This window comes from Pseudophryne corroboree, chromosome 12 (assembly GCF_028390025.1).
Source record: "Pseudophryne corroboree isolate aPseCor3 chromosome 12, aPseCor3.hap2, whole genome shotgun sequence".
Taxonomy (NCBI): Eukaryota; Metazoa; Chordata; class Amphibia; order Anura; family Myobatrachidae; genus Pseudophryne; species Pseudophryne corroboree.
The window spans coordinates 75,223,277-75,244,148 of NC_086455.1; the positions used below are offsets into that span (position 1 = coordinate 75,223,277).

The 20,872-nt window shown below is 48.8% G+C and overlaps 1 protein-coding gene across 2 annotated transcripts in view; it reads right to left on the bottom strand.

Moving 5' to 3' along the window:
* Window positions 1-20,872, bottom strand: part of CDAN1 (codanin 1) — a 390,144-nt gene that overhangs the window by 328,785 nt on the left and 40,487 nt on the right. For both annotated transcript variants that reach the window (XM_063947654.1, XM_063947653.1), the window contains exon 5: window positions 12,666-12,785. In XM_063947654.1, the coding sequence (XP_063803724.1) occupies window positions 12,666-12,785 (120 nt within the window). The remainder of the gene's footprint in view (window positions 1-12,665; window positions 12,786-20,872) is intronic.

Below are 20,872 nucleotides of genomic sequence, written 5' to 3' on the forward strand. Positions count from 1 at the left end.
CAGGACAAACAGAGAGTCCGATTTTCTGTGACGAGCAGTCCTCTTCACATAGATTTTCAGAGTCCGTACAACATCCAAGGACTTTGACGGAATTGAGTAGTTAGTAGCAACTGGCACCACAATAGGTTGGTTGATATGAAATGCCGACACAACCTTTGGAAGTAACTGCTGACGTGTCCGGAGCTCAGCTCTATCTTCATGGAAGATCAAGTAGGGGCTTTTACATGACAAAGCCCCCAACTCCGACACACGTCTAGCAAAAGCTAAGGCCAACAAAGTGACAGCCTTCCACGTCAGAAACTTGACCTCAACCTCCTGTAGAGGCTCGAACCAATCCGATTGGAGGAACTGTAACACCACGTTAAGATCCCAAGGTGCCGTAGGCGGCACTAAGGGAGGCTGGATGTGCAGAACCCCTTTCAAAAAAGTCTGAACTCCAGGGAGGGAAGCCAGTTGTTTCTGGAAGAAACTGGATAATGCCGAAATCTGGACCTTTATGGATCCCAAACTCAGGCCCATATCCACACCTGTTTGCAGGAAGAGGAGAAACCGTCCCAGTTGAAACTCCACCGTAGGAAACTTCTTGGATTCACACCAAGATACATACTTTTTCCAAATGCGATGGTAATGTTTAGACGTTACTCCTTTCCAAGCCTGTATCAGGGTAGGAATAACCTTGTATCTGAATGCCCTTCTGAGCTAATATCTGGCGTTCAACCACCATGCCGTCAAACGTAGCCGTGGTAAGTCTTGATAAGCGAACGGCCCCTGTTGCAGCAGGTCCTCCCGAAGAGGAAGAGGCCTCGGATCTTCCAGCAGTAGATCCAGAAGATCCGCGTACCAAGCCCTTCTTGGCCAGTCCGGAGCGATGAGGATTGCCTGAACTCTTGTTCTCTTTACGAGTTTTAGAATCCTTGGAATGAGTGGAAGTGGAGTTAACACGTATACTGACTGGAACACCCACGGAGTCACCAGGGCGTCCACCGCCACTGCTTGAGGGTCTCTTGACCTGGAACAGTACCTCCAAAGCTTCTTGTTGAGACGGGAGGCCATTATGTCTATCTGAGGTACACCCCAAAGATTTGTCACCTCCGTGAACACCTCCAGATGGAGGCCCCCACTTTCCTGGATGGAGATCGTGTCTGCTGAGCAAGTCCGCTTCCCAGTTGTCCACTCCCGGAATGAAGATTGCTGACATCGCCAACGTGAGCATTTCTGCTCAGAGGATGATTCTTTTTACCTCTGACATTGCAGCTCTGCTCTTCGTTCCGCCCTGTTGGTTTATGTAGGCCACCGTCGTTACATTGTTCGACTGGACCTGAATGGGCCGATCTTGTAGAAGATGTGCCGCTTGTAGAAGACCGTTGTGCACGGCTCTTAGTTCCAGAATGTTGATTGGAAGAATGGATTCCAGACTTGACCAACTTCCTTGGAAGGTCTCCCCTTGGGTGACTGCACCCCAACCTCTGACACTTGCATCCATGGTTAGAAGGATACAGTTCTGAATGACAAACCTGTGGCCCTCTAGTGAAATCCTGGCTTTTGGCGACAGACTTATTCTCTGGTGCATGTGCAGATGAGATCCCGACCACTTGTCCAGAAGATCCAGTTGGAAGGACTGTGCATGAAATCTTCCGTACTGAAGAGCCTCGTAGGAGGAAACCATCTTCCCCAGAAGGCGAATGCACTGACGAACCGATACCCGGATAGGCTTCAAGACATCCCGGACCGTAGCTTGGATCACCAACGCCTTTTCCACCGGTAGAAATACCCTCTGCACTTCCGTGTCGGGGATCATCCCTAGGAAAGACAATCTCCTTGTCGGCTCCAAATGTGATTTTGGAAGATTCAGGATCCATCCATGTTCCCTGAGCAATCAAGTCGTGAGAGCAATGGACTGTAATAACCTTTCCCTGGAAGATTACTTTATCAGCAAATCGTCCAGATAAGGAATTACATTCACCCCCTGCCTGCGGAGGAGAATCATCATCTCTGCCATTACCTTGGTGAACACCCTCGGTGCTGTGGAGAGGCCGAATGGCAGTGCCTGGAACGGATAGTGACAGCCCAACAGCGCAAATCTGAGATAAACCTGGTGTTGCGGCCAAATCGGAATGTGGAGGTACGCATCCTTGATGTCCAAGGATACCAGAAACTCTCCCTCCTCCAGCCCTGAGATCACCGCTCTCAGAGACTCCATTTTGAACTTGAATTCCCTCAGATAAGGGTTTAGCGACTTCAGGTTCAAAATTGGCCTGACCGAACCATCCGGTTTCGATACCACAAACAGGTTTGAATAGTAACCCTGGTTTTCCATATTAGGTGGAACTGGAACAATTATATCTGACCTTTCCAAGTTGTGAATGGCTTCCTGAAGGATAGCCCCATCTGTCAGGCAAAGCTGGCAGGCCTGATTTGAAGAACCTGTGGCGTGGGAGCTCTTGAAACTCCAGTTTGTACCCCTGGGACACAATATCCTGTGCCCAGGGATCCAGACCGGACAACACCCAGACGTGACTGAAACGTCTGAGCCTCGCTCCCACCTGCCTGTTCTCCAGGCAGGGAGGTCCACCATCATGCTGAGGATTTTGAGGACACAGAGGCAGGTTTCTGGTCTTGGGAACATGCGGGTGCCGTTTTTTTGGATTTTGCTCGCCCACCTCTGAAGAAATTGGTAGGAGTCCTGGACTTTTTAGCTTTTGCAGACCGAAAGGACTGCACAGAGGACGTAGAAAAAGGTTTCTTCGCCATCTGAGAGGCTGAGGGAAGAAAGGCTGACTTACCATCGGTTGCCGTGGAGATCCACACATCCAATGCTTCCCCAAATGGAGCCTGACCTGTGAAGGGTAGGTTCTCCACACTTCTCCTGGATTCCGCGTCTGCAGACCATTGGCGTAGCCAGAGTCCCCTGTGTGCTGAGACGGCCAAGGACGATGTCCTTGCAGTCAGATTACCCAGGTCCTTCATGGCCTCCACCATGAAACCCCGCAGAATCCTGTATGTTACGTAAAAACAATTCAATGTCACTTCTATCCATAGAATCTAAGTCCTCTAGTAATGTGCCTGACCACTTTACTATGGCTTTAGAAATCCATGCACAGGCAATAGTGGGTCTTAACGCCACTCCTGAAGCAGTGTATATGGATTTGAGCGTAGTTTTAATCTTGCGGTCTGCCGGTTCCTTCAAAGCGGTAGACCCCGGGACAGGTAAAACCACCTTTTTAGACAGTCTAGATACAGAAGCGTCTACTATAGGCGGGTTTTCACACTTTTTCCTATCAACCTCAGGGAAAGGAAAAGCCACAAGAACCCTCTTTGGAATCTGTCATTTTTTCTCTGGATTTTCCTAGGATTTTTCAAATAATGCGTTTAATTCCTTAGACGCAGGGAAGATCAGAGAGGCCTTTGTATTGTCTGTAAAGTAAGCCTCCTCTACCTGTTCAGGTTGTTTGTCAGTAATGTGTAACACATCCCTAATAGCCTGGAGAGGAGAGAAGCTCAGAGGTAGGAAGCCGCTACAGAATTGCACCCTGAGCTGGGGGAGGGCCCACCGGGAGAGAGCTGACCTCACGTATGTTGACGTGAATCTCCAAGGGCCACTGGCATCTTACAAAACCCTAGCGGAAGTAAATAGTTGCCCTGGTGGACTAGTGGGGTCCCAGACAACATCAGCACCTCTGGTCCGTCTTCATGACCGAAGATGAGACTGCACAAACAGACGCAAGTCCCGCAAGCAGGGACCCACTTTACTTTTTATTCCCGTTCTCCGACTGCAGTCTGGGGTCCCCAGGGAGCCAGCTAACAGAGCTCCGTGGTGCCCACCGCAATCACCAGTCCACTCACTGGTGTTGCGGGGAGTTGAAGGAGCACCAGCGCTGGCATCCTTAGGAATGCCTAGCTCTGCTTGCGTTAAAAAAGTAAAATGAAAGTAAAAGAAAGCTTAAAATAAAAGCTTGGGGCTGCTTAGGAGCGGCCCCACAGTTAAATGGTGCATCCAGCTCCTGCCGGCACCAAAACGAAACTGGATAGTCTGGGCTGGAGGCGGAATTTAGCAGGGGACGGAACAGAGCATCCTGGGAGCTCAAAAACATAACTGTTTGGTGCCCGGTCCTATCCAACCACCTACAGCTCAATGTTTTCCCTGTGGAGACTATGGACCCTGAAGAAGAAAAGTCTTTTCCCACCGGCAGCCTGGGCAATAAAAATACCCAACTCGGGCCCATAAAAACTTACCCCGCCATACGGAAGAAATTCCAAGGAACGTTTGGATTCCAAATCTGCATCCCAGGCGCAGAACCAAACAGCCCTCCCACGGCAACCCCATGGCCCACTGTCCCCCAGCCTGAATGAGAAAAAATAAGATTTTACTCACCGGTAAATCTATATCTCGTAGTCCGTAGTGGATGCTGGGGACTCCGTAAGGACCATGGGGAATAGACGGGCTCCGCAGGAGACTGGGCACTCTAAGAAAGATTTAGTACTACCTGGTGTGCACTGGCTCCTCCCTCTATGCCCCTCCTCCAGACCTCAGTTAAGGAAACTGTGCCCCGGAAGAGCTGACATTACAAGGAAAGGATTTTGGAATCCAGGGTAAGACTCATACCAGCCACACCAATCACACCGTATAACTTGTGATAACCTTACCCAGTTAACAGTATGAACAAACAACATAGCATCAACCAAAGGATGCCAATATAACATAACCCTTTATTAAGCAATAACTATATACACGTATTGCAGAAAGTCCGCACTTGGGACGGGCGCCCAGCATCCACTACGGACTACGAGAAATAGATTTACCGGTGAGTAAAATCTTATTTTCTCTAACGTCCTAGTGGATGCTGGGGACTCCGTAAGGACCATGGGGATTATACCAAAGCCTCCAAACGGGCGGGAGAGTGCGGATGACTCTGCAGCACCGAATGGGCAAACACAAGGTCCTTCTCAGCCAGGGTATCAAACTTGTAGAATTTTGCAAAAGTGTTTGAACCCGACCAAGTAGCAAAGTGGCAAAGCTGTAATGCCGAGACCCCTCGGGCAGCCGCCCAGGAAGAGCCCACCTTCCTTGTGGAGTGGGCTTTCACTGATTTTGGATGCGGCAATCCTGCCGCAGAATGAGCCTGCTGAATCGTCTTACAGATCCAGCGCACAATAGTTTGCTTTGAAGCAGGAGCACCCAGCTTGTTGGATGCATACAGGATAAACAGCGAGTCAGTGTTCCTGACTCCAGCCGTTCTGTTAACATAAATCCTCAAGGCCCGGACCACGTCCAGCAACTTGGAATCCTCCAAGTCACGAGTAGCCGCAGGCACCACAATAGGTTGGTTCAAATGAAACGAAGACACAACCTTTGGTAGAAATTGCGGACGAGTCCGCAATTCTGCCCTGTCCATATGAAAAACCAGATAGGGGCTTTTACATGACAAAGCCGCCAATTCTGACACACGCCTAGCCGACGCTAAGGCCAACAGCATGACCACTTTCCATGTGAGATACTTTAGCTCCACGGTCTTAAGTGGCTCAAACCAGTGGGATTTCAGGAAACCCAAGAGCACGTTAAGATCCCAAGGTGCCACTGGTGGCACAAAAGGGGGCTAAATATGCAGCACTCCCTTAACAAACGTCTGAACCTCAGGCAGTGAAGCCAGTTCCTTTTGAAAGAAAATGGATAGGGCCGAAATCTGGACCTTTATGGATCCTAATTTTAGGCCCATAGTCACTCCTGACTGTAGGAAGTGCAGGAATCGACCCAGCTGGAATTCCTCTGTAGGGGCCTTCCTGGCCTCACACCAAGCAACATATTTTCGCCATATACGGTGATAATGTTTTGCTGTCACGTCTTTCCTAGCCTTTATCAGCGTAGGAATAACTTCATCCGGAATGCCCCTTTCCGCTAGGATCCGGCGTTCAACCGCCATGCCGTCAAACGCAGCCGCGGTAAGTCTTGGAACAGACAGGGCCCTTGTTGTAACAGTCTAAAAAAGGGGAGGTAGAGGACTGCTGCGCCTCAGAGAGCTGCAGTAGGGATACCAACAGATGATCACTCAATCACCCTGGAACACAATGCACAAGAAAATAAGGGATCCCTTCTGCGCTCATCCAACAACAATAAACAGTAATGCAATAAATGATAGGTTCCCAATGGATAAGTCTATGACTAAATTATAGTCTCTTTTAGTTCTTATACAAAGCGGAAGTGCTGGATGTAGGGAGACTCAATGCATACCGTACTCACAAGGAGTCGTGGTATGTCCCGCATGTAGAGGTGGTGCTGTCAGGGATGGGTAACGGTCACGGGTGACGTCAGATGGGTCAGATCTCTGCATTTAAGGTCATCCAACTACGAGGATAAGAACTTTCCACCTCGGAGAAGGTAAAGAAGAACCAAGCGACTTAAGACACCTCTACATGCGGGACATACCACGACTCCTTGTGAGTACGGTATGCATTGAGTCTCCCTACATCCAGCACTTCCGCTTTGTATAAGAACTAAAAGAGACTATAATTTAGTCATAGACTTATCCATTGGGAACCTATCATTTATTGCATTACTGTTTATTGTTGTTGGATGAGCGCAGAAGGGATCCCTTATTTTCTTGTGCCTTGTTGTAACAGGTCCTGTCTGAGAGGCAGAGGCCATGGGTCCTCTGTGAGCATTTCTTGCCGTTCCGGGTACCAAGTCCTCCTTGGCCAATCCGGAGCAATGAATATTGTTCGCACTCCTATTTTTCTTACAATTCTCAGCACCTTGGGTATGAGAGGAAGAGGAGGAAACACATAGACCGACTGGAACACCCATGGTGTTACTAGTGCGTCCACAGCTATCGCCTGAGGGTCCCTTGACCTGGCGCAATACCTGTTTAGCTTTTTGTTGAGGCGTGACGCCATCATGTCCACCTGTGGGAGTTCCCATCGATTTGCAATCAGCGTGAAGACTTCTTGATGAAGTCCCCACTCTCCCGGGTGGAGGTCGTGTCTGCTGAGGAAGTCTGCTTCCCAGTTGTCGACCCCCAGCATGAACACTGCTGACAGTGCTTGCACGTGATTCTCCGCCCAACGAAGAATCCTGGTGGCTTCTGCCATCGCCCCCCTGCTTCTTGTGCCGCCCTGTCGGTTGACATGGGCCACTGCAGTGATGTTGTCTGACTGAATCAGCACTGGTTGGTCTCGAAGCAGAGGCTCCGCTTGGCTTAGGGCGTTGTATATGGCCCTTAGTTCTAGGATATTTATGTGCAGACAAGTCTCCTGACTTGACCACAGCCCTTGGAAGTTTCTTCCCTGAGTGACTGCCCCCCATCCTCGGAGGCTTGCATCCGTGGTCACCAGGACCCAGTCCTGTATGCCGAACCTGCGGCCCTCGAGGATGTGAGCACTCTGCAGCCACCACAGAAGAGACACCCTGGCCCTGGGGGCCAGGGTGATCAGCCGATGCATCTGAAGATGCGATCCGGACCACTTGTCCAACAGATCCCACTGAAAGATCCTGGCATGGAACCTGCCGAAGGGAATGGCTTCGTATGACGCCACCATCTTTCCCAGGACTCGCGTGCAGTGATGCACCAACACCTGTTTTGGTTTCAGGAGGTCCCTGACCAGAATCACAAGCTCCTGAGCCTTCTCCTCCGGGAGAAATACCTTCTTCTGGCCTGTATCCAGAATCATGCCCAGGAAGGGCAGACGCTTCGTAGGGATCAGCTGCGACTTTGGAATATTCAGAATTCAGCCGTGCTGCCGCAACACTTCCTGAGAGTGTGCTACGCTGATCAGTAACTGCTCCCTGGACCTCGCCTTTATGAGGAAATCGTCCAAATTGTAACTCCTTGCTTCCGAAGGAGCACTATCATCTCCGCCATCACCTTGGTAAATATTCTCGGTGCCGTGGACAGGCCAAACGGCAGCGTCTGGAATTGGTAATGACAGTCCTGTACCACAAACCTGAGGTACTCTTGATGAGGCGGATAAATGGGGACATGCAAGTAAGCATCCTTGATGTCCAGAGACACCATGAAATCCCCCTCTTCCAGGCTTGCAATGACCGCTCTGAGCGACTCCATTTTGAACTTGAATTTCCTCAGATAAATATTCAGGGATTTTAAATTCAAGATGGGTCTGACCGAACCGTCCGGTTTCGGTACCACAAACATAGTGGAATAGTAACCCCTTCCCTGTTGAAGGAGGGGAACCTTTACTACCACCTGCTGGAGGTATAGCTTGTGAATTGCCGCCAGCACTAACTCCCTTTCCATGGGGGAAGCTGGCAAGGCCGATTTTAGGTAACGGTGAGGGGGCGTCACTTCGAACTCCAGCTTGTATCCCTGAGACACAATTTGTATAGCCCAAGGATCCACCTGTGAGCGAACCCACTGGTGGCTGAAATTTCGGAGACGCGCCCCTACCGCTCCTGGCTCCGCCTGTGGAGCCCCAGCGTCATGCGGTGGATTTAGTGGAAGCCGGGGAGGACTTTTGTTCCTGGGAACTAGCTGCATGGTGCAGCTTTTTTCCTCTACCCCTGCATCTGGCAAGAAAGGATGCCCCTCTGACTTTCTTGCTCTTTTGCGAACGAAAGGACTGCATTTGGTAATACGCTGCTTTCTTCGGCTGTGAGGGAACATAAGGCAAGAAATTTGACTTCCCTGCCGTAGCAGTGGAAACTAGGTCCGAGAGACCGACCCCAAATAATTCCTCACCCTTATAAGGCAAAACCTCCATGTGTTTTTTAGAGTCGGCATCCCCTGTCCATTGCCGAGTCCATAAGACCCTTCTGTCAGAAATGGACATTGCGTTTATTCTAGAGCCCAGCAGGCAAATGTCCCTCTGGGCATCGCGCATATATAGGACAGCGTCCTTGATATGTCCCAGGGTCAGTAGAACAGTTTCCCTGTCCAGGGTATCTATCTCCTCCGAGAGATTATCAGTCCATGCTGCTACAACACTACACATCCAGGCCGAAGCAATTGCTGGTCTCAGTAGAGTACCAGAATGTGTATAAACAGACTTCAGGATAGCTTCCTGCTTTCTATCCGCAGGATCCTTTATGGCGGCCGTATCCTGAGACGGCAGGGCCACCTTCTTAGATAAGCGTGTCAACGCCTTGTCTACCCTAGGGGAGGATTCCCAGCGTAACCTGTCCGTTGGCGGGAAAGGATACGCCATCAGTAATCTCTTGGAAATTACTACTTTCCTATCAGGGGAATCCCACGCTTTTTCACATAATTCATTTAATTCATGTAAAGGGGGAAAAGTCACTTCTTGCTTTTTCTCCCCATACATATAAACCCTCTTGTCAGGGATAGGGTTTTCCTCTGATATGTGCAATATATCCTTCATTGCTATAATCATGTAGCGGATGGCTCTAGTCATTTTAGGCTGCAACTTTGCATCATCGTCATCGACACTGGAGTCAGACTCCGTGTCGGCATCTGTGACAACCATCTGGGATAGTGGGCGCTTGTGAGACCCTGACGGCCTCTGCATTGTAGGATCAGGCATGGGTTGAGACCCTGACTGTCCCAAGGCTACAGCTTTATCCAACCTGTTATGCAAGGAGCTTACATTATCATTTAACACCTTCCACATATCCATCCAATCAGGTGTCGGCACCGTCGGCGGCGACCCCTCATTCATCTGCACTTGTTCCGCCTCCACATATCCTTCCTCATCAAACATGTCGACACTGACGTACCGACACACCGCACACACACACAGGGAATGCTCTGACTGAGGACAGGACCCCACAAAGGCTTTTGGGGAGACAGAGAGAGAGTATGCCAGCACACACCCCAGCGCTATATAACCCAGGGATTACACTGTAATTTAGTGATTACCCAGTAGCTGCTGTTTGTGATCGTTTGCGCCTAAATTTATGTGCCCCCCCCTCTCTTTTTTACCCTTTTTGCACCTGGATACTGCAGGGGAGAGCCTGGGGAGCGTCTTTCCAGCGGAGCTGTGAAGAGAAAATGGCGCTGGTGTGCTGAGGAAGAAGGCCCCGCCCCCTCAGCGGCGGGCTTCTGTCCCGCTTCTATGTGTAAAAAATGGCTGGGGCTCGAACATATATCCAGTGCCTGACTGGATATATGTATTATTTTGCCAAAAGGTACCTTAATTGCTGCCCAGGGCGCCCACCCCTGCGCCCTGCACCCTACAGTGACCGGAGTGTGTGGCTGTGCGCTACCTTAAGTGAAGACAGGAGTCTTCTGCCGCCGATTTCGATGTCTTCATGCTTCTGCTGCTTCTGTACTTCTGGCTCTGCGAGGGGGACGGCGGCGCGGCTCCGGGAACAGACGATCAAGGTTAGGTACCTGTGTTCGATCCCTCTGGAGCTAATGGTGTCCAGTAACCTAAGAAGCGCAACCTAGCCGCAGTTAGTAGGTTTGCTTCTCTCCCCTCAGTCCCACGTAGCAGAGAGTCTGTTGCCAGCAGAAGCTCTCTGAAAATAAAAAACCTAAACTAAAATACTTTCAAGCAAGCAAGCTCAGGAGAGAACACTAAAAGCACCCAGCTCTGTCCGGGCACAGATTCTAACTGAGGTCTGGAGGAGGGGCATAGAGGGAGGAGCCAGTGCACACCAGGTAGTACTAAATCTTTCTTTAGAGTGCCCAGTCTCCTGCGGAGCCCGTCTATTCCCCATGGTCCTTACGGAGTCCCCAGCATCCACTAGGACGTTAGAGAAATAACTATTATTTATTTTTCAAGCAGCTAGACAGAATATCACCAGGACTGAAAGTCTAATGCCGGGTACACACTGGACGATGGCGTGTACCCGGCGATGTCGTTCGCGAAGGGACACGGTGACAGGGAAATGCATACACACTTGCTGATGCCGCCAGCGACAAAAAACGGTGGGGTGGGGGGTAACGGGGGATTCTGGTGAATGAATAACAAAACAAAGTTCAAAATGATTTCCACAAAAGATTTTATTTATGCGTTGGGAGCATTGAATGCTTTAGGCCTTCCATATTTTATCCCTTTCAGACATATTAGATTCTACAGAGTAATATGATTTATACCTTAAACAACACATCTCCTCCCTTTCACTTTTTAAGCTCCTCCTCATATCCCCTAGTTTACAAAATGGTTTAACACACACATTAAGATGCCTGGTCGCCCTATCACATTTACAAATGGAGTTATTTAGGATGATTCCTGACATTAAAGGTCCACAATTTATCTAAGACTCATCCTTTTCTTCCGTTGCATTGAATTTACCCTGCCTTTATTTTGGCAGAACCTCGAAATAAAAAAAGTTAAGAATAAATACATATATCTATATTTGCCTGACCTTAGCTACTGGGAATCATGGGGGTCATTCAGAGTTGTTCGCTCGTTGTCGATTTTCGCTATATTGCGATTAGTCGCTTACTGCGCAAGGTTCGCAGAGCGCATGGTTATTTTACACAAAAGTTAGGTATTTTACTCACGGCATTACGAGGATTTTTCATCGTTCTGGTGATAGTACTGTGATTGACAGGAAGTGGGTGTTTCTGGGCGGAAACTTGCCGTTTTCTGGGCGTGCGAGAAAAAACGCTGGCGTTTCTGGGAAAAACGCGGGAGTGTCTGAAGAAACGGGGGAGTGTCTGGGCGAACGCTGGGTGTGTTTGTGACGTCAAACCAGGAACGAAACTGACTGAACTGATCGCTATGTGTGAGTAAGTCTGGAGCTACTCAGAAACTGCTAAGAAATTTCTATTCGCAATTCTGCAAATCTTTCATTCGCAATTCTGCTAAGCTAAGATTCACTCCCAGAGGGCGGAGGCTTAGCGTGTGCAATGCTGCTAAAAGCAGCTAGCGAGCGAACAACTCGGAATGAGGGCCCATGTGTGTTCACATTTCATGCATACTTTCCCCGAATCCTCAGAAATCCTGGTAGTTTCTATAAGTCACTAACACCCTTTTCAAACATTAAACCCGGTTTCAACCCAGCTCGGACAAGGAACACGGAGCACAAGTTTAAGCCGGGGCTTGCTGTACATGTCCCCGTTAACACATGGGTGACAACGCGGGTAATTCCCAGGTCGTCACCCTTCACACCGGACACGGGTCAACCAGTAACCCGGGTCTTCAGTCTTACAGTGGGAGATCGAAGATTGTGTCATCTCCAAGCACTACTGTCCCCCGCCATTCAGCTCCTTTGAGGCATGACCCAGGTCATAACATTCAGACAGGAGTTGGGGTACTAACCCAGATTGATAATCCCAGGAATAGCCCTGGCTGATTAAAGGGGCACAGGACCTGGGACTGTCAACCCAGGAAAACCCTTTCAGATATAAGCTGGACCCAGGTCGATGCGCGTTCAATGCTAAATAAAAATGTTGTTCTGCCCTCCAATTACTTTTGTGGTATTCCAATGTTCTAGAAAACCATCCAATTTACATTCAGTATAGCTTTCTGGGTTAAAAGTATTTTTCTGTCTTGATGAACGGAGAAAGACATTTACTTCTATGTCCTACCAGAATAAAATAACTAATTAATAACATAACTAAAAAATAACTAACTAACTATATATATATATATATATATATATATATTTAATTTTTCCAATTTACGCAAATAGCCACTTCTTATAGGACACCATAGAGGAACAATGTGGCATCTACAATCTTCCACACATTCTAAGACAGTCCTTCTAACACGCTTAGTGTTGAGCAGAAGGCAAAGAACTTATTCACCTTTTACTAAAATGCTGTTCTCCAGGTCGCAGTCCCGATCCTCAGTGCTCGCCGGTGCCCTGGATGTGAGCAGTTGCAGGACAAAGAAGAGCTCCAGAAAAATATTTGGCACAAGATTTTCTGCAATGAAGGAAAATCATATATGGTTCACTACTGACCCAAGTTATCAATCTTCTACTTAGTCACACAAAATAAGTCACATAGCATTAAATACTTTTCTACGTTTACAAGCTTCAGCTAATCCTTTTAAGTAGAGTAATTTTTATAGTTTTGCATAACAAAACATACAGAAAGAATTCAAAGATCAGTACATAAACATAACAAAAGTGCTTAGTAACAGTGTTGCAAATGGGACAGCAAAACAAATTACACAGCAAATAGTAGTTTGTAAGGACAATGGGCCTAATTCTGAGTTGATCGCAGCTTCAAATTTGTTAGCAGTTGGGCAAAACCATGTTAACTGCGGGGGGGGGGGCAGATATAATATGTGCAGAGAGTGTTATATTTGGGTGGGGTATGTTCAAACTGAAATCTAAATTGCAGTGTAAAAATAAAGCAGCCAGTATTTACAATGCACAGAAACAAAATAACCCACCCAAATCTAACTCTTTCTGCACATGTTATATCTGCCTCCCCTGCAGTGCACATGGTTTTGCCCAACTGCTAAAAAAAATCCTGCTGCGATCAACTCGGAATTACCCCCAATGTGTTAACTAAGGCGATCCATGTTTGAAGATCAGAACCAGTGGCATCCGTCCTCGTCCTGGCAATACAGACTTTACCAAAGAGAATAAATTAAGAATATATTTTCTAATATATTTATCAAACTTATCCTCTGCAAGGCGGCCAGCATGCTAATGGCGGCCAGAGATGTGATCGCAATTCAATTGCATCGCTAAATAAGGGAAGTACCCCGTGCCTCTGCAGCCTGGCTGTGAAGGCAGTCAGGATGCCACCATGTTTCACATTGCAGCGGCCGCATGTGACGTCTCGCACCTCTCCCAGAACCAGCCCATGTTTTCAACGCCACAATCCCGCAGCACCGCGTTGCTGCCCCCCCCTCCCCCCCGCCATTGCTGTGTCACCACCCCGACCGCCTTGCGAATGCCTCTGCCCGTCAATCAGGCAGCGGCGTTTACATCAATGTGATGCGATCACATTGGCCAGCCCGCGCTTATCGAGACATGCGCGTGCACACTGGTGCTAAAAACTTCTCAATACGTTTGCATCGCATTAGCAGGCCGTGCAGAGTAAGGCCCAAACTGTGGGAGTTCCAAGGTACCATCATTAAGGAGGTGATTTAATAAGGTTTAGTTTACAATCATTAAGGGAGGTGATTAAAGTTTAGTTATTAAAATCCTTCAAAAGGAACTATTCTCCTATGGGACACCATTATTTCTCTTATGTCCTAGTCGATACTGGCGTCTTGTACTTTAGTACCATGGGGTATAGATAGGGTCCATTGGAACCTGGCACTTTAAAACCTTTAGTGTGTGTGTGTGCTGGCTCCTCCCCTCTATGCCCCTCCAACAAGACTCAGTTTAGAAAAATTTGCCCAGGAGCCGGATGCATGTCTCTGGAGCTACAGAGAGTTTCCTTTATTTATTTTTTTGTTTATTACTTTCAGGTAGTCCTGGTTGGCAACCAAGCTACCTGCTTCGTGGGACTAAGAGGGGACCGAACCAACCTCCTGAGGGTTAATGGTTCGTAATCCCAGCTGACGGGACACTGAGCTCCTGAGGTATTGATCACACATCGTTAGTATGTGTGCCACGGCAGCAGCTAGCCGCCACCCTCTAACAGATGCCGAAGTTACAAGGTGCGGTGAGTGTTACACCGGGGTCCCGGTTAGGGGGTCCTCGGTGGAGTTTTGGCAGCAAGTCACGCGGCGGTTACGGGCCCGGAGCTGCGGTGCCCGACGCGGACAAACTGGCTCAGGGCTTTTGCCCCGCAGTGCTCACGATCTCAAGGCTTTGTGTGGACTGTACAATAAATTTCTGATGTTTGTTGTAACGTGGCAAGTATAAGATAGGGACCGCGCGCCATTGCGAGGGGCGGGGCTTCCAGGACCGGGACCAGAGGCAGGAAGGCGCCATTTCCCTGATGCTGCGGATCATCAAGGCTGCATGCACGCTGCTCCTCCAGGACCCACGCTGTTACAGATAAGACTGGTACCAGGGGGTCATAGACAAGGGGGAGCACGTCAGCGGGAGCGCCGCTGCACTACTATTAGGTCATACACAGATTCCAACACATTGTGCTGCTGTGTTCTGTGTGCTGGTGTCCGCTCCTCAGTGTCACTCCAGGGTCTCTCTAGGGTCTGTGTGGAGGTGTTGCTCAGTGGGCTTCGCTGTGTTAGTTGTGTAAAATGTCTGTTGACATGGTTATGTGTGCTACTTGTAACTCTATCCCGTCTTCAGCGGGGTCACTTATGTGTGAGCGATGTTCCTTATCTCCACAGGGACCAGGCCTACAGGCACCTGACTGGCTAGATAGCTTTAAAAGCATGATTCAGAATGTAAATTCAGAATTAGCTGCTGCGAAAAGAGAGAGACAGGTGTTAAAGCACTCTACTGGTTGTGTGGCTAAAGCAGCAGATACCAAGAAGGCTTCTCAGCCCCCTCTAGTGGTTTCACATAAACGCTCACTGATACAGGTGCTCCAGTCTGATTCTGATCAGCCTGATGTGGATGATGAGGATATGGTTGAGGACAGCTCTCTGTCCCCTGGGGTGGAGGCCCTCATTTATGCTGTAAGAGAGATTCTTCACATACTGGATCACGAGGCAGAACCAGATGAGGAGATGTATTTTAATGTTAGACCTAAGACCTCAGCCACTTTTCCGGTGTCAAAGGAATTAAACTCCCTGGCCAGGGAGGCATGGGTAAACTTCCCTGACAAGAAGATTAAAATTCCTCAGAGGTTCTACTTTTCTACTACCAGTTGATGATAGGAAGGTATGGAAAAACCCTCCGTCAGTCGATACGTCTGTCTCCAGATTGTCTAAGAAATTGGTACTGCCGGTGCCAGGGGCTATATCCATGAAATAGCCAGCTGACTGTAAAATTGAGACCACACTCAAGGCAATTTATATGGCAGCAGGTGCAGCACAGCGCCCCACAATTGTTTGTGGGTGGATTTCCAGGGCAATGGTCAAGTGGTCTGATACGGTTATTGATGGTTTAGACTCTCTGCCCAGGGATGAGGTTATTACTCTGCTGCAACACATACAGGATGCTGCAAATTTTATGAGTGAGGCTATTAAGGAATTGTGTAATATAAACGGCTGCACTGCTGCTATGGCAGTGACGGCACACAGAGGTCTGTGGTTGTGTCAATGGTCAGCGGACGCCGATTCCAAAAGGTGTAGAAAATCTTCCCTTTACAGGTGATGCCTTGTTTGGCAACGGATTGAATAAATGGATCTCCCAGGCAACGGCGGGTAAGTCTACCTATTTGCCGTCGACCACGCCACCTGCTCGACGTTCTTACACAGGTCCCTCCTTGCAGTCCTTTCGTGTGGAAAGGTTCAGAGGCGGAGGGGTCGCCACTACTTCCAGAGGTTCTCGTGGTAAGTCTCGTAACCGGCAACTGCTGTCTCCCTAGACCAGACCACCGGATCCCCTGCCGCTAAGCCTTCCGTGTGGCAGTTGGCCCCAGCAAGGCGACTTTCAGGTGGGTGCTCGCCTTCAACACTACGCCCACGTGTGGGCAGAGTCCTGCCGGTATCCTTGGGTGAGGGATCTAATTTCCCAAGGATACCGGTTGGAATTTCAAGCACTTCCTCCTCACAGATTTTTCAAATCGGGCTTACCAGTTTTACCCGAAACAAAAGTTACCTTGCAAGAAGCAATTCAAAAACTTTTGCAGACAGGGGTGGTAGTACCAGTACCACCTCCTTTATACAAAAGGGGGTTTTACTGTAGTTTTTTTGTCGTTCCAAAACCGGACGGTTCGGTGCAGCCCATCTTAAACATGAAGTCTCTACACCCGTATCTGCGGGTGTTCAAATTCAAGATGGAATCCCTGCAGGCAGTAGTGTCCTGTCTGGAGGAGTGGGAATTCTTAATATCTCTGGATGTCAAGGATGCTTACCTACACATTCCCATGTGGCCCCCTCATCAGGCTTCCCTCAGGTTCGCCATCTTGGACGACCACTTCCAGTTTCACCAAAGTCATGGCGGAGATGATACTGAAACTGCGCAGGATGGGAGTCAATATAGTCCCCTACTTGGACGATCTCCTGATAAAGGCTATGTCCAGAGAATGTCTACTGCACAGCATCGATCTGACGACTCGCCAGCTTACGGATCATGGGTGTATTCTAAACTTCCAGAAATCTCACCTGAAACCGACTCAACGTCTCCAATTCCTGGGAATGATACTGGATACAGTATCTCAAAAGGTATTTCTCCCATTGGACAAGGCCTTGGCCATCCAGGATTTGGTTCGCTCAGTGCTCCGTCCTCCAAGGTGTCCATACATCTTTGCATACATTTGCTGGGCAAGATGGTTGCTGCTTACGAGGCAATCCAATACGGCAGATTTCATGCCCGCCCATTTCAGCTGGGTATGAAGGACAAATGGTCGGGGTCTCACCTTCACATGCATCAGGATAGATATATTATGAGGAAAACATTTTTGATTTTAAAACAAAGGGGAAAAAAAGAGCAAGCTCACCGCTATATCCTCTGTTGCTTCTTATGTTTGGTGCCCTTCAGATGAGGCAATCCAATAAGGCAGATTTCATGCCTGGCCTTTTCAGCTGGATCTGCTGGACAAATGGTCAGAATCTCACCTTCAAATGCATCACGAAGTGACCTTATCTCCGAAAGCCAGGATTTCTCTGTTATGGTGGCTACAAGTTCCTCACCTGGTAGAAGGAATTTCAATATCCACTTGTGGATTCTACTGACAACGGATGCCAGTCTCCGGGGTTGGGGGTCTGTGATCCAAGGGGTCTAGTTTCTGGGGATATGGTCAGTTCGGGAATCTACTCTACCGATAAACGTTGTGGAACTCAGGGCAATTTACAATGTCCTTCTGCAAGCTTCTCATCTCCTGAGGGATCGAGCGATCCAGGTTCAATTGGACAACGCCACAGTGGTGGCATACCTAAACTGATAAGGGGGAACAAGAAGCAATGCGAGAAGTGTCAAAAATCCTCCCCTGGGCAGAGGCCAACGCAAGGGCCATCTCAGCCATATTCATTCCAGGAGTTGACAACTGGGAAGCGGACTTCCTCAGCAGACACAACCTCCATCCGGGGGAATGAGGTCTACATCCCCAGGTGGTTCAACAATTAACCGGTGGGGCTGTCCGCAGATAGACCTGGTGGCTTCTCGACTCAACAAGAAGCTATGCCGTTACTGTTCCCAGGACGAGGGATCCACAGGCTGTAGCAGTGGACGCACTGACAACGCCTTGGCCGTACCAGTTTGTGTACCTGTTCCCTCCTCTACCGCTAATCCCAAGAGTTTTGAAAAGATTAAAAAGGGAAAGCGTTTTGGCACTTCTAATTGCCCAGGATTGGCCTCGACGGGCATGGTACTCGGACCTCCTAGCCATGGCTCTGGAGGATCCCTGGCCTCTGCCGCTCCAAAACGATCTTCATCAGCAAGATCCGTTTGTCTATCAGACTTACAGCGACTACGTTTGACAGCTTGGATGTTGAGAGGGAGATTCTAGCAAGAAGAGGTCTTCCTTCCAGGGTTATTTACACCATGGTCCAAGCCAGGAAGATGGTGACGTCAAAACATTATCATCGTATCTGGAAAAAGTATGTTTCCTGGTGTGAAAGTAGAAAGGTGTCTCCCGTGGAATTTAGAATCGGTCATTTTCTACTTTTCCTGCAAGCGGGAGTGGATATGGGCCTGCGGTTAGGCTCCATCAAGGATCAGATTTCTGCACTCTCTATTTTCTTCCAGAATCAATTTGCCGTGCTGCCTGAAGTTCAAACTTTCATGAAGGGAGTTCTTCATTTGCAACCGCCCTTTGTACCTCCCACGGCTCTGTGGGACCTCAATGTGGTTCTGTCCTTTCTCCAATCGGACTGGTTTGAACCCTTACGTAAGGTGGAATTAATTTCTCACCTGGAAGACGGTGATGTTGTTAGGCGCCGGGGTCCGCGATGTCCTCGCGGCCCGGCGCCTAGCTACGGGTCCCTAGCAACGCTGGGACGCCGTGCGCGCGTAGCCGCCGGCTCCTTAGCAACGCAGGGACGCCAGGCGTGCTGAGCCGCCCGGACCCTAGCAACGGGGACGCCACGGGCGGACCGCGTTCCCCGTTGCAGGGTCAATCTAATCAATCACACACACACACTTGTCTCTGCTCGTGCAGCCTGGCAGCTTCACGGCATGTTTGATAATATGGCTTGGAAACATCTGATTGGAGGACTCCTTGTTAAATACTTTCTCAGTGCTTCACACAGACGACGGTAATAGCTTCCTGCATGCTGCTTAGGTTTGCTGAACGTCTGTTCCAGTCCTGCTGTGTCCGGTCATTCCTGTCTTCAGAGTTCCTGAATCGTGGAGTAGTCATCTCATCCCAAGAAGTCTCTGGTCCTCTATTGTCCGCCACGGTCGCCAGAGAATCTCGTGTGGTGTTCGTGAGTTGCGGCTCTGCCGTGTGCTGCGGCTCAGCCCGCTTTATTGTTTTATTCTGTTTTCGGAGCATTTGCGGAGGGTTCCGCTTCCACAAGTCCTCTCCGGAACTCGGCGGTGCCGGGTAGGAGAGTGGACAAGTGGGTATTTTGGTTGTCCTTTTCCCTGGCGGTTTTTCCGCACATATTCTAGTTTAAGTTAGCTTGTAGCCCCTGGCCTTGTTGCTGAGTTAGAGGGCCCCTTGTTATCACCCTGTCTCGGATTTCCCTTTGTCTCCCATTAAGACCTGAGGGGGCATCGGAGTTGGGCAGACGTAATCCGCCCTTCAAACGCGGCTGCCATGGGCTCAAGCAACCATAGTCTCGCAAGGGATTTCTGACAGCACGGGCGAGACAACTGACCGCGATCCCAGACCGCTGGACGCAGCGGTACGGGAGAAGAGGACGTACCAATTTACATCTTGGAAGCCTGCATAGGTACCGGTTAGTAGTTAGGGAGAGGTAGATCATTTCACATCTTGTGAATCGGGACGGACTGAGCTCAAAAATTCTCCAAAAGGAGCTGTAAACATTGTTTGCACTAACAGTTTTTTTCTTTACAGGTGCCACTATTTTTACAAATCTTTACTAACATTTTTTAGCGCTCGGTACAAATATTTTATCAGTGTTCATTCAAACAGAGCTGCTTAGACACATACAGCGCATTTGTTTTAAATTTTAATATTTTTTCATGTGAATCAACCTATTGTGGTTCCAGTGTTGTCTGACGTTTTCGTTGGTCCTGAGTGCTTAGATGGTCAGGGCTCTGAGGATTTGTCAAAAGGAAATCTGACTCGCTGTTTGTCCTTTATGATGCCTCCAAGATTGGACGGCCGGCATCTAAGCAATCTATTGCTCGCTGGCTCAGGTTAACCATTCTACAGAGAAAATAGGAATTTAATACCTACTGGTAATTCCTTTTAACAGCTGTTGCCACTTAATATGGGGTACTTATTTTTTATTTCCTGTTTTTTTTTGTGGATGGATGGGGGGATTTTCATTCACATTTGTGTTTAGATTTATGTCACTACATCTTGGAAAATAGGAATTTAATGCCTACTTTAGCACCATGGGGTATAGATAGGGTCCACTGAAGCCTGGCACTTTAAAACCATTAGAGTGAGTGAGGTGTGTGTGTGTGTGTGTGTGTGTGTGTGTGTGTGTGTGTGTGTGTGTGTGTGTGTGTGTGTGTGTGTGTGTGTGTGTTGGCTCCTCCCCTCTATGCCCCTCCCACCAGACTCAGTCTAGGAAAACTGTGCCCGAGGAGACGGACATTACATGAGAAGAAACAATACAACAGCGTGAGGCAACAAGCCAACACACAACCATAAATGAAGGGAGGGCGCTAACCAGAACAGAGGATCGCAACGCCAACCTAACCAGGACAGCACAGCTATCCCAACAACGTAACTGGACCGCAATGCCGATTCAGCCAAATACTTACATCGGTTAGCAGGAACGAAGCACTGAGGCGGGCGCCCAGTATCCACTACGGACTGGGTGAATAGTAAAATATTACAAAAATATGAAGTATGTTCAATGTTTAAAACCATTTTAAATCAGCATT